Raw genomic sequence first — 14,460 nt, 5'->3', positions numbered from 1 at the left:
TTCTTGGAATGAAAGGCTTATCGTATGAGGAGAGATAGATGGCTCTGGGATTTTACTCGCTGGAATTTAGAAGAATGAAGGGGGATCTCACTAAAACCTATCAAAAATGTTGAAAGGCCTAGATTTGGAGAGTAAATTTCCCATGGTGGGGAATCTAGGACCAGAGTTCACAGCCTCAGAATTGAGAGACGTCCAATTACAATGGAGATGAGGAGGGATTTCTTTAGCCAGAAGGTGGTGAATCTGTGGAATTTGTTGCCACAGGCAGCTGTGGAGGGCAGATCCTTGGGTGTATTTAAGGTGGAGGTTGATAGGTTCTTCATTAGTCAGGGCTTGGAAGTTCACAGGGAGAAGGCAGGAGAATGAGGTTGAGTGGGAAATTGAAGCAGGCTTGATGGGCCAAATGGACTAATGCTGCTCCAATGTCTTATGGGATCCAATAATGAATTCAGAAGTCGTCACCCAAAAAGTGGTGAGAATATGGGATTTGCTACCAGTGGAAATGGTGAGAGTAAGTAAGTAATTTAGATGCACTTAAGAGAAGGCTGAATAGCCCAATGATGGAAAAGAAAGAAAGATGTTTTGGAAATAGACAGTTGCCAAAGATTGGTGTATACACACTAGCTTGGATGGGTTGCGTCAAAAGGCCAGTTCGTCTTCCATATATAATCCTCTCTAAAGAAGGGGTCCCAAGGCAAAGATAGGTTAAATTGTCCAAGTCTTTTTCCAAGGTATAAATGCCAGTGTATATGTCAGTGCATAGATTTAAGATGTTGAGGCAGGGAAGTTAATGGAGATGAATGAAGCAACTTTTTTTCGCACAGGGTGGTGGATGCTGCCAGGAAAGGTGGCAATGGCAACCTTTAAGGAGCATTTTTTGAGCATGTGAACAGGGAGGGACATAGACCATGAACGGGCAGATGGGATTAGTTTGGATTGGCATCATGGTCAACACAGACATTGTGGGCCGAAGTCCCTATGACGTAGTGTTCTATGTTTTCACTCTGTTTTGCAGCTTTCAATCTACCATTTAAGAATAATCATCCATAAAAGAGGCAGCCATTTGGAAGAGAGAAGCACTAATCCTCTTAATTAGCTATGACCTGCATTTAAGATACTATTAGACAATTGAAATAGCCATGAGAAGGTGAAGTGAATCGATTGTTAATTGCTTACCATCCTTGATAGGATGTCTCAAATTGCTAGTTATAACAGACACATGATCTGCTCAGTGAAAATATCTGCTTGATAATAGAAAATTTTTATGTTACTTGAGCACCAAGCAAACTGAAACAAGAAGTGCTTTCCGTTTAAGTTACCTCCGTGCTTTGACTTGGATCAATCTACTGAATATTTATCACACCTGATGTCCGATTCCTTCTCCTGAATCTGAGGCGAAAATAAATACTGTGTTTTTGTTCACTAAAACTGTTAATTGTTTCAATACCCAAGCACCTTTTTTTAACATATGTAAATATGTTTGGGTGGTGGGGTGGAGAAACATCTCTACCAAAGGAGGTGTTAGGTGCTATTTCCCTCCGCTTAGCCTCCCGATCAGAGTCGCGTGAAGCCACGGAAGCAGGTGATGGATGGATGGTTGTATGAGCAGCTGGTGCATATAACAAATCCTGGTTATTCGGCCACTTAACACCACGCAGTCAATCTCTGATGAGTACTGATAATGTCTGGGGTCGCACATCTTGTAAGGACACTGCACAGAAGAAGGCAATGGTAAACAACTTCTGTGTAAAAATCTGCCAAAGACAATTATGGTCATGGAAAGGCCATAATTGCCTACGTCATATGACACAGCACATAATGCAATAATGAATGAAATATCATGAGGAACACTAAGAAGAGTTGAAAATAAAACAAAACCGGATGGCAAATACCTCTGCTTAAGATGATATGACAGGAACAGATCGTCTCCAGGTTATGAATGGCCTATTATGCATTTGGGACACCGACAGGATGGATGTACCGATGATTACAGGGCTGCTGGCATCTTCTACCATGTGAGAACTCAGTTAGCAGCTATATCTGAATAGTTGAGTTAAACGCCCCACTTCAACTGCATGTAACCCTTGGCTGGCTTGTGCTTTAACTATATTGCTGATTGGCTGCATTTCCAACTTGCTAAACTGTTTAGGTTATGAACAGTTCTCAAAAATGGAGAAATCCTGGTGTAACCTGGGAAGGACCGGCAGTGGTATCATATTAGTAAATTGATCATTTCCTGTGGCCTTATCACGACGGCAACTGCGGGAACTATTTTAACTGGTTAATTTTGATCTCATTTCGATTGGTGGCTGGGTGGTTGCTAAGGAAATGTTTGCTCTCTCTGACATTTGCTGCAGTACATGCTCGAATAACTGTAGCTGTAAATACTGAGCACCCTTTCACAGACCACTTAGGGAGAAAATGTTGCCAGCACTCACTGTGATTTATTAACATTGTACTCCACTACATTTACAGGCAAAATGAAAACCCTAAATATTTAACAAATTTAGCCTTTACAAATATCATTAGCCAATGTTATGAATTCAGCCTATTGTATAGACAGAGAATGTCCACCTAATCTAGTTTTAAAAACTTCAAAATATTGATTGACTGCACAGAGACAACATTAGTGGCCAGGAGAGTGATTGTATGGGTAAACCTATCAAAGGCCAAAGAGGGATTAAAATTAATAAAATATTTGTCACCTCTTCTATGGCCAAGTCATGGGTAACCAACTTCATGGGCTTACCCTCATAAGATGGGATAATATTGATGGTTCCTGTCACCCATGGGCTAGTTTCCAAACAGGAACCATAGCCTCCAGGAGAGAAAAGGGCCATTTTGAAAAAAATATAGAAAATTCTTCAATCAATAAAAAACTACAAAACGCAGCAGCTAGCTCAATGTGACATATTAGTACATGTAGAATACTGCAGTGTCCGAATGCAAAAAGGGCCTATGAGTAAATGACATGAATTACAACAAAGCTCATCAAAGTAATTAAGTTCTAATTGTTAGGTTCCATTATAGATGAAATCTGAAATGTATGAATGTGGTGCCTTCCCTGTGTTTCATTGGAAACTTGATTGGAACAGCTCCAAAATAATTATTTGTGTTTATAATAGTCCTCCCTCACCTTTCAGAAAATGCAAAATTGCCTTTGTAATCTCTGTGTGCTCTATATTTTAATTTAAATGTCATATGACATAAGATAAGTGGCTATTGTTTTGCTAAGAATGCAAGTGCAGTTTTAATAGACAACTGAATTATTACTTGTCTTGAAATTTTTGAGCAATATGAAATTGTATCTCATTAGTATGCTGCCTTTCAAGTTAAAGCTATGCCTCTAAGGTTAATTAGTAGTAGATTGCTATGCAAAGGTTGTGTGGGATTTTATTCATAATCTAGTCAATCCTATTTAATAGTATATCTGACAATTTCATATCTTATTTGCATATATTTTCTAGACACCAGAGCAACATGTATTCATTATCATGTGTAATATTCATCCAATGCATCAGTTACAAAGTACTTGAAACACTTAGAAATTATCTTTCTATATTTAATGAGAGCAAAGTTCAGCCTGATGATTTCTTAAAATAAGCATCAGTTTCCCTAAAGTGTAGAGTTAGGATTTAATTGTTGTTTCTCAGTACAGATATTTGGTTTTAAAAGCTTTTCTGCATCCTTGTCATATTGATAGGTAAGATACCAAGTTAATAGGAACAACTCCCCCAGTAGGTTCGATAGTTATGAATTTCCATTTTATTGCGTTGTAAAACCTTCAAACAATTTTTTTCCCTTCCCTCTTAAAGAGGCTGAATCTCTGCAGTATATGGATGTAGAGACCACCTTTTAACTTACACAGGAGTTAAATTAGGTTATGCTTGACCCACAGCCTTGTGTAATGGGCATCACAATTGACCCTGACCTTGCCTTCATCCTCGTCCCCTACCTCAACCGTCATTAACGTTCTCTGTACTAGTCTGCATGCCAAGTATTTCTAATGTGGGTTGCTGGAGTCGGATCAGGAACAGTTGTTCTTCTCGTTCATTAAGATTGATTGACTTAGTGTGGCAAGGGTATTGTAGTTTACAGAGTCAAAGTAGGTGGATAAACAATTTTAAGTACTAGGCAAGCCACAATCTCAGTGAAAGACGGCATTGATTTAAGTAACAAAATGAGCTACTGGTAATCCTTTGTTTCCAACCTGAGGTCAATAATAGTTTGTTGTGATGTAGGGTCCTTGACATGAAACGTTAACTCATTTTTACTTTGCACAGAAGCTGTCTGACTTAATGCAAGCATTACAGCATTTTCTTTCTTTGTTTATCATGGCCAATAATAGCGTTCTGAACTGATCAGTTATCCAAGTACAAGGATTGAACCTTCCTGATCGTGTATATATATATATGGATGGACATTTGGGGCACACTTAAATAAGAACATGGATGAAAGGAAAATAGAGAGTCATGGGGGAGAGAAGGATTAGATTTATCTTAGAGTAGGTTAAAAGTTCTGCACAATATTATGGTCCAATGTATATTGTTCATCTTAGCTGTTCGATGTATTAGGAAACCACACAGATTATTTTTAATAATCTATTTAGCCTGCTGATTTAGTTCTTCTGTGGTGTTACTTATGTTAATAATGTGAAGTCCTGAAAAGTCCATGCAGCAGAACTATATTTCTGTCAAGAAAATTTTGGCATCAATAATAAGTGAAAGAAAAATGTTGCAGTAGAGGCGGGGGGGGGGGAGTGTGTGGTGGTGTGAATTTCATTCTGTAAATTGTCATGTGGGCGCCACAGTTGTGTGACGCTATTACAGCTTGGGGCGTCGGAGTTCGGAATTCATTTCTGGTACTGTCTGTAAGAAGTCTCTGCCCTCGCCGTGGAATGCAAGAGCTTTTCCTGGGTGCTCCAGTTTCCTCCCACAGTCTAAAGACTGTACTAGGTAGGTTAATTGGTCATTGTAAATTACCCCAAGATTAGGTTAAGGTTAATTGGTGTTGTGGGTTGCTGAGGCAGTGTGGCTCAAAAGACCAGAAGGGCCTATTCCATGCTGTTACCGCTAAATTAATGAATACATAAATCTTCCATCAACAAACCAGTTTTTATTTGCTGTGCATTTTCTTCCTGTAACTAGTTGCTAGAATCTAGCAAGCGTCTAGTGATAGTTGTCTACCGAACAAAGTACATAAAGGAAGCAGACATTCTAGAGAAACACTACAATGTACCAAATAATGTTTATGTAGCTCCTTCGTGGGTAAGGATAAACCAAACACAGAGATTCTGGACTAGATGAGTAAAACAGTATAAAAAAAGGATAGAGAGTCATTGGGAAGGAAATTTTTGAGGAATAGGTTGTTGGTAACTAAGGACTTCAAAGATGGGACAATTCTTTGGCAGAAGGAATGACTGTTATAGATTCAAGATTCAAGATTGTTTATCATCATTCTTCAATACACAAGTGTCAAGGAGAACAAAATGATTGTTACTGTGGATCTGATGCAGCAGAAAAATATAGAGCAGAGACCAAGAGAGACTTAATCGTACACGTGGTGATGCCTTGTTACGTGCAGATGAACTGCTTGGTGGAGATATAATCAAAGGAAGAGAAAGTAAGTGCTGAGTTAAAAAGATGTACAGGAGAAATCAAGCAGTGTAGCTACTCAAAGTCTGAAACGTATAGAAAACGCTGTACATAGTCAACAGGTTAGGAAATATCTGTGAGGAGATAAGGATAAACTTTTGGTTGATAACCTGAAAAAGAACTGGCCATAAATGATACTAACTGAGAAGATAAGTTATCTGAAATTGCTGACATATTATTGTCATGTGGGCTGTTGTTTGCCAAGCCAAAAGATGCATTGCTTGTGTTGGAGACAATGTTGGGTTTCACTGGAACAGTATTACCAGCCAAAGACTAAAAAGTTTGGAGGAGGAGTAGGTTACAGATTTAAAGAGATAGGCAGCTGCGATCTCTGGGTAATCCTGCAGTCAGAATGAAGGTGTTCTTCTAAATGCTCACCCAATCTATAATTGCTTTCTCCAAAGTAGAGGATACTCATTGTGAGCAATGGACACAGTACACTACTTTGACAGGGGTGCAAGTGAATTGGTTTGCCTTAGTGAATTAGTGGTCAGAAGGGAAGAGGTTAAAGGGCAGGTATTGCCTAGTGCCGTGAGAAGAATGGGTTTTGGAGGTGATGGAGGAGTCAATCATACAAGTAGAAATAACATTGACTTTATTGATTTTTGAAAGGAATCAAGTTTTATCAATTAGTTTACATCAGACACATGCACAAACAAGAAGAACTCCAAGTGCATAATTTGGACCTCACAAGCATGATACATCATAATCTGGATCCAAGAATACATCCTTTTGAAAAGTGCTGCCTAATTTACACTTAAGTCAATTAGCATCATTGGTTTCTATGCCCTGCTCTTAGAGTGCTTTATAAATATAACACTTACTCATTGAAATAATTTTTAATTTCCTTGTTTCAAGTACAGCTACCTTATTTAGCTCTGGACAAAATAAGCCAGTTTCATTATTTTATCTTCTCATTTTAATTTCCCAAAAACAATCAAACTTTTCAGATTTTTCATTCTCTGTGTGCCTTTGCTTGCATCTTGCATATTCCTGGATGTTTCAACCCTAAGTGCATCATGTTTAATTTCTCTTCATTGAATTTCTTCTGCCACCTATCTGCATTATTCCCAAGTGCAATTTATTTCTCCTGCAACTGTTCCCATTCGACTCTGACTCACGTTCTCACTTAGTTTTGAGTTATCAGCAAAGTTGGAAATGTTATATAAAAGGAAAACAAAAATATACTGGAATGCGCTGCATGCCGGGCACTATCTGGGGAGAGAGAAACAGCTGACATTCAGGTCTTTGTTCAGATCATCAGAGATATAATCTGAAACATTGGTCCTGTTTTTGTGAGGATTTTTGTGCCCAGTTCTGGAACTCTCTCCTAGCAAAAAAAGCTAAGCCTGAGACTGAAATTTTCAAAACTGTTATTAATAGGTTTTCCTTGGGCAATGTTATTCAAGGTTACATACTGTACAAGGCAAGGCATGATCTCATGTAATAAAACAGAGCATTCTGAAAATACTCATTGGGTCATTATGAAATAGGTCAATGACTTTGCATCACAACTGATTAGTTGAAACAGGGCGTGAGATAAAACATAGAAATGCACAGCGCACAATGTCTGTGCCAAGCATGGTGACAACTCAAGCTCATCCCTTCTACCTGCACATGATCCACTCTCCATTGCCTGTATATAAACTAATGGTTCAAGATGACACTGCTGAAGCTCAGCAACTATTTGCAGGTGGCCAATGAAGCAAAGCAAATGACTAAATGCTTTATTAATCATACTTTCTCTGTTAAATGATTACTGCAAGCAATAGCCTGTAACCTCCCTTTGGTCTTGGAGGTGATTCAATGCGGCAGAACCACAGCGAGGTGAGGCAATGGGAAAGACCTGAGGTTTGATTGATTTAAGCACTGGGCCAAATTGGAAAGATTGGGTACAGGCCAGATTGAGGTGGTGGAGTCCAGGCCCCAGAGCTTATCCAAGCGACTAGAGCTCAACGTTTGGACACTGAATTAGTGCTATGCCAGATTGAAAAGGTCAGGATGTCAGGGGCCGAAGTGAGGGATAGCTGGTTTAGTTCACTGCTCTATAACGTTTACTCAGCTCAGCGCAGAACTGAGGGTCTGTGGCTTTGTGTCTGTGGACTTTTGTGAACTTCAGTTCTGAAAGCTATTTGCTTGCTTTTATGGACTTTATGCTTGCTTTATGATTTCAGTACATTGGGTGTTTGATGGTCTTTTTTTAATGGGTTTCTCTTGGGTTTCTTTGTTTTGTGGCAGCCTACAAGGGGATGAATCTCAAGGTTGTATAATGTATACGTACTTTGATAACAAATGTACTTTGAACTTCGTGCCTAACAAAAAACCTCTCCAATGCCACTTTTGTATCTGTTCCACTGCTATCCCCATCAGGGCGCTCGAGACATCCACATCTCTGTTTTACAAAAAAATGCCCCACATCCCCTTTAAACCTTGCTACTCTCGCCTTCTAGTATTTGATACAGAGAAAAAGGGAGGAGCAAAAAGTTAACATATTTTTTAGTTTTCTGCTATCCATGACTTTAGCCATTGTGCTTGTGATTCATTTAATATTTCCGTTTGATTAATATCAAGTAGCATCTATGATTTCTGAAAAATACTAAGAGTCTTAAGTAGTGTGTATTTATTTATTTTGCTAAATGTACATTAGCTTATGTCGATGCTTCATGGTTCCGCAATAATTAAAATGAAGTTCAGAAAGTATATCAGGACAATTAGTGATATAAACTGAAATGATTCCACAACCTGTGGACTCACTTTCAAGCACTCTGCAACTCATGTCATCTTACTTCTTTATTTGACTGTTTAGTTATCTGCCTGTCTATCTGACTGTATTTGCAGTTAGTCTTCTTTTGCACATTAGCCATTTGTCTTTGTGTTTAGTTGTTAGACCATAAGATATTGGAGCAGAATTAGGCTATTCGGCCCATCGAGTCTGCTCCACCATTCCATTTTGGCTGATTCCGGATCCCACTCAATCCATACACCTGCCTTCTTGCCATATCCTTTGACGCCCTGACCAATCAGGAAACTATCAGCTTCCGCATAAATATACCCATGGACTCGGCCTCCACTGCAGTCTGTGACAGAGCATTCCACAGATTCACTACTCTCTGGCTAAAAAAATTCCTCCTTACCTCTGTTCTAAAAGGTCATGCCTCAATTTTGAGGCTGTGTCCTCTAGTTCTGGATACCCCCACCATAGAAAACATCCTCTCCACATTCACCTTATCTAGTCCTTTCAACATTCAGTAGGTTTCAATGAGATCCTTCTAAATTCCAGTGAATACAGGCCCAAAGCTGCCAAATGCTTCTCATATGTTACCCTTTCATTCCCAGAATCATCCTCGTGAACCTCCTCTGGACTCTCTCCAATGACAACACATCCTTTCAGAGATATGAGGCCCAAAACTGTTGACAGTACTCCCAAGTGTGGCTTGACTATTGCCTTATAAAGCCTCAGCATGGTCTCCTTGCTTTTATATTTTATTCCCCTTGAAATAAATGCCAACATTGCATTTGCCTTCTTTACCACAGAGTCAACCTATGTTATTAACCTTCTGATAGTCTTTCATGAGGACTCTTAAGTCCCTCTGCACCTGTGATGTTTGAACCTTCTCCCCACTTAGATAATAGTCCACACTATTGTTCCTTTTACCAAAAAGCATTATCATACATTTCCCAACACTGTGTTCCATCTGCCACATTTTTGCCCATTCTTCCAACTTGTCTGTCCTGCTGCAATCGCATTACTTCCTCAGCACTACCTACCCCTACACCTAGCTTTGTATCATCCAAAAACTTTGCCACAAAGTCATCAATTCCATTATCTAAATCATTGACAAACAATGGGAAAAGCAGCGGTCCCAATACTGACCCCTGAGGAACGCCATTAGTCACTGGCAGCCAACCAGAAAAGGCCCCCTTTATTCCCACTCGCTGCCTCCTTCCTGTCAGCCATTCCTCTGTCCATGCCAGTATATTTCCTGTAACACCATAGGATTTTATCTTGTTAAGCAGCCTCATCTGTGGCACCTTATCAAATGTCTTCTGAAAATCCAAGTAAATCCAGTGCCTTTCCTTTGACCACCTTGCTTGTTACTTCCTTGAAGAACTCCAACAGATTTGTCGGGCAAGATTTCCCTTTACAGAAACCATGATGCTTTGATTTATTTTATCATTAGTCTCCAAGTACCTCATCTTTAATAATAGTGTCCAACACTTTCCCAACTATTGAGGTTAGGCTAACTGCCCTGTAATTTCCTTTCTTTTGCCTTCCTCCCTTCTTAAAGAGTGGAGTGACTCTTCCAGGCCTCTGGGACCATGCCAGAATCAAGTGATTCTTGAAAGATCATGACCAATGCATCCGTCATCTCTTCAGCAACCTCTCTCAGGACTCTGGGATGTAGTCCATCTGGCCCAGGTGATTTAACCACCTTAAGACCTTTCAGTTTGCCTAGCGCTTCTTCCTTTGTAGTAGTAATGGCACTCATAGATCTTTGACACACTGCTAGTGTCTTTCACAGTGAAGACTGATGCAAAGTACCCATTAAGTTCATCTGCCATTTCTTTGCCCCCATTAATGCTTCACTAGCATCATTTCCCAATGGTCCAATATAAATTCACACCTCCCTTTTGTTCTTTATGTAACTGAAAGACTTTTAGTACCCTCCTTTATATTACTGGCTAGTTTGTCCTCATGTTTCATCTTTTCCCTTCATGTAGCCTTTTTAGTTGTCTTTTGTTGGATTTTGAAAACTTCCCAATCATTCAACTTCTCACTCACTTTTTGCTACCTTATGTGCTCTTTCCTTAACTTTTATGCAGTCCTTAACTTCCCTTGACAGCCACGATTTCTGACCCCTGCCATTTGAGAACTTTTTCCTCTGTGGGACATATCTATCCTGCACCTTGTGAACTATTTCCAGAGGCATCAGCCACTTCAGCTCTGCCATCATCTCTGCCAGTATCCTCCTCCAATCCAGCTGGGCAAGCTCCCCTCTCTTGCCTTTGTAATTTTATTCCATTGCGATACTGATATATGGGACTTATGCTTCTCCCTCGTTCTTCTGGGTTCTATTGTGAATGCCTGTAAGAAAATGAATCTCAGAGTAGTATATTGTGACATACATAAACTTACTTTGAACTTTGGTTAATGTGTGCAGTATATTGCACTCATTTTGGAAATACCAAGTGGAATTAGTACAGTGTCTGTCTCCTCTTTAAACTGAATTATAAAATAAGCAATTGATGGAAGATTGAATGCACTGTGCTGACCAGGCTAGAAATTATATAAAACAAATGCAGCACTGATATCAAGAAGACATTACAGTATGTACCTCCTTTAGTGATACCAGGGTATTTCAAATAAACTTTACAGTCAAAGATAATCCATGAACTTTGTTGTACTGTGGAAAATACAACATTCAGTTTGTATATAGCAAGATGCTACAAAATCCAATGAGATAATATCCAAAATATTTCATTATTTGTGATGTTGGTTGTGGAATAAATATTGGCAGGATCCTGCAAGAATTTCTCTTCCTGGAATAATGCCACAGGACCTTTTGGGTCCACATGAGAAAGCCATTTAAATTTAATTTCTCATCTGAAACTTTGCTCCTGCCACGGTATTGCACTGAACTATCAACCTCGATTTTATAGTCATCTTTGAATCAAATGCGTACTTTAACATTTTGACTCAGGTGTAAAGTCAAATAAGAAATGCAATGTGACTTTTTGTTTTAGAAAGTGCTTGAGAATTCTACATTGATGGAATTGCATTGATGAATTTGTACTGTGCATTCTCTTTTAGGAGTTGAAGATGAACATGCCTTAGCATTGGAGCTCAGAAAGCGTGGACAGCAGGCCTTACCAAGTCATTTGTCTCACACCAACTCTTCACGCCAGCATTCCATGTCCTACCCGTACCAGTATCATATTGTAGATGATGATGATGTCGGCTCAGCAACAGTGGTCACCAGTGAAGTGGACAGTTCCAACATAGCAGGTAGGACACAAGATAAGAGATGAGAGAGAAGAGCTTTGGGCTCTATCCAAAATGGAAAAGCAGTGTTCAAGATGAACTCAACCACAGTTGTTCATTATCCATCTTCTTTGCCAGCTTAGTTCTGACCTTGCTCTTTCTGGTAAGCTCAGAGCACTCATTATCAAACAGGACCATCAGTTCTCGTAATAGTACTAATTTAAGCTCAAAAGATGACTATTTTTGAACTCTGAGTAAAGGGACTGTTCCCTTTAAATATGTAAATATGGTGTGATAAGTGCTGGTGTAGGCCTTGGAGAAATCTGTTGCATAGATTCTGAAGTGCCTTTGAAATGTAAAACTTAGCATTGATGTTCAAAGAAAATGGTCTTTTGTGCTATGTTCTGCAATTATTTTTTGATTTATGATCACATTTCTGAAAAATTATATCAAAGGTTCAAAGGTACAATTTAATGTCAGAGAAATGTATACAGTATGCATCCTGAAATGCTTTTTCTTCACAACCATCCACAAAAACAGAGGAGTGCCCCAGAGAATGAATGACAGTTAAATGTTAGAACCCCAAAGCTCCCCCCAGCTCCCCTCCCTTCCATGCATTAGTGGCAGTGAGCAACAATCCCTCCTCTCACCACCGGCAAAAAGAAGCATTGGCACCCGCCACTGAGCACTCAAGTGTGAGCAAAGCAATTGCAAAGACACAGACTTGCAGTTACCCCAAAGACTTTGTGTTTCACCTGGTATTTGACATACCACAGGCTCTCTCTCCCTAATAAAAGAGGAAGAGGTGTCTCCATTTTCCCAGCAAGCGGGGAGACATAACAAGCAACTCGCTGGTTTACGATGTTAAAAGTCCGTTACATCGCTTTTTTCGAACTCTGTGCCTGAAGATCGCAAAGATCTCATGTCTCCAGGCACACAGCTATAGATAACTCGACATACTGGTCTCCTGTCATGACACCGACCCTCGATCTGCCCGTCTCCAGAGCCCCGAGATCCTAGGCTTCCGAATCTGAGCCGGACTCTTAGGCCGAGCCTTTGGTGTGCAGAACACCAGCGGCCAATCTCTCCTAAGGTTCTATTTAATTGTGCTTACTGTTTTCTGGAACTGTTGTAGTTTTCCTGATTCTTGTTTCCATTCAAAGTCATCATAATGCTGACTATAAGGAAGTTGGATGGATATGCTGACCCTGTGGAGCGTATTCTATCTGGAAGTCAGTGACTAGTGGTGTTCTGCAGAAATCCCTATTCTTTGTGATTTTTTTTATAATAAGGAAGTCTAAAGGAGATGACACAAAAGTTGGAGATGTTGTGGATAGTAGAAGTTGTTGCAGGTTACAGTGGGATATAGACAGGATGCAAATCTGAGCAGACTAGTGGCAGATGGAGTTGAATCAGGAAAGATGTGAAGTGATACTCTTTGGAAGATCTGTTGGTAAGTAGGTTTGCTGTGCTCTGAGAATTGAGGTAAAAAGCTGATTAAAAGGTAATTTTTATATCATGATTGAGGATTACTTCAAAATTTACAATTTTCTTTGCAGTTTTCAAATTAGCTTCCTGCTTCAGTGGGAATTTCAAATCAATACAATCTGTGATTCTAAACTTTATCTTTGTCCCACAGGACCAGTGAATCTGTGAAATAAGAGAAGGCCAGATGTTTTCTTTAGCTAAGGAAAACAAAACATCAGTGGGTCCTTTGGAGAAGAGTGCATGCACATGTGTGTTTGAATTTACCCTTGAATGCCTATTCACATGGCTAATTAAACTGTGTACTTTAGAACAATATCAACCTTACTTCTGGATATTGCACTACAATTAGGCAGACCCAGCCTTTGAGCTGTAAACCCATCTCTCTACAACTGTAGAGGCTGGCTTCAGGTTGTTCAACTCTAAAGATGCACTGTAAAATTGATGCGGAAAGGAAGTTTTCTATAGTGGGATAGTCTAGGATCAGTGGGCACAGCCTCAAAATACAATTTCTTTAGCGAGAGGGTGGTGAATCTGTGTAAATCATATGGGGGAAGGCAGGAAAATGGGATTGGGAGGCAAAATAAATCAGTCGTGATCAAATGACGGAACTGTCTCCTTGGGCCGAATGGCTTAATTATTATGGTTTTATATTTTTGTAACTCAGTCCAGTTTTTATCTAGTTCAGGTTTGTTATCTCTATGTTTCTCTCTCCCTCCCATTCCTACCACCTCCCTCCTCTACCACCCCCCCCAAGTCCTCTGATAAATTCAGTTTTACCCTGCTTATACTTCCCGCAGAAGTACAATTTGATACTTGCTAGCCAGTTCAGCTGGCACCCTCACTTCCTATGTTACTGCATTTCTCCTGGTTTCTGCTCTCATGCACCTTCCCCTTTGTTCTGTATAACCTTCCTATTTTCACTGCAGTATAAAGGTACAGTGGATTCCGGTTAATTGGGCCAACAGTTAGTCAGGGCAGCTGCTTATTTGGGACAACAGAACAAAAACTAATTGAGAAAATAGCCAGAATTCCCTTTGTTTATTTGGGACACTATGCTGCTTAATTGGGACAGGAGATAGTTGCTGAACAGTTTCAGTCGTGTGCACTTGTGTGGCTGTTAGACAGCACATTGTGCTTAGAGCCATAGTTTTAAAATAGTACCAGTAGCGCGTGTTTCTGTTCGAAAAGCAGCGATGTTTTTTAATCACTGGTAGTTGGTGAAAATTAAGCAGCAAGACACATTCAGAACTGTTTTGTGCACTGTGGTTTCAAGCATTGAGGCTTGGAGATGTCAGAAATGGCTGGGAGTGAAAATGAAACAACATTACTTCAGCA

The 14,460-nt window shown here is 39.8% G+C and overlaps 1 protein-coding gene across 3 annotated transcripts in view; it reads left to right on the top strand.

The window, feature by feature from the left end:
• The window catches only part of dnajb6b (DnaJ heat shock protein family (Hsp40) member B6b), a 103,933-nt gene that overhangs the window by 76,283 nt on the left and 13,190 nt on the right, over positions 1-14,460 (top strand). For all 3 annotated transcript variants that reach the window (XM_073054877.1, XM_073054875.1, XM_073054876.1), the window contains exon 9: positions 11,467-11,661. In XM_073054877.1, coding sequence (XP_072910978.1) covers positions 11,467-11,661 — 195 coding nt within the window. The remainder of the gene's footprint in view (positions 1-11,466; positions 11,662-14,460) is intronic.

The sequence above is a fragment of the Hemitrygon akajei genome, chromosome 8 (genome assembly GCF_048418815.1).
Source record: "Hemitrygon akajei chromosome 8, sHemAka1.3, whole genome shotgun sequence".
NCBI classification, from domain to species: Eukaryota; Metazoa; Chordata; class Chondrichthyes; order Myliobatiformes; family Dasyatidae; genus Hemitrygon; species Hemitrygon akajei.
Note: the sequence above shows the minus strand (reverse complement) of the source record. Positions and strands in the feature narration are given on the sequence as shown.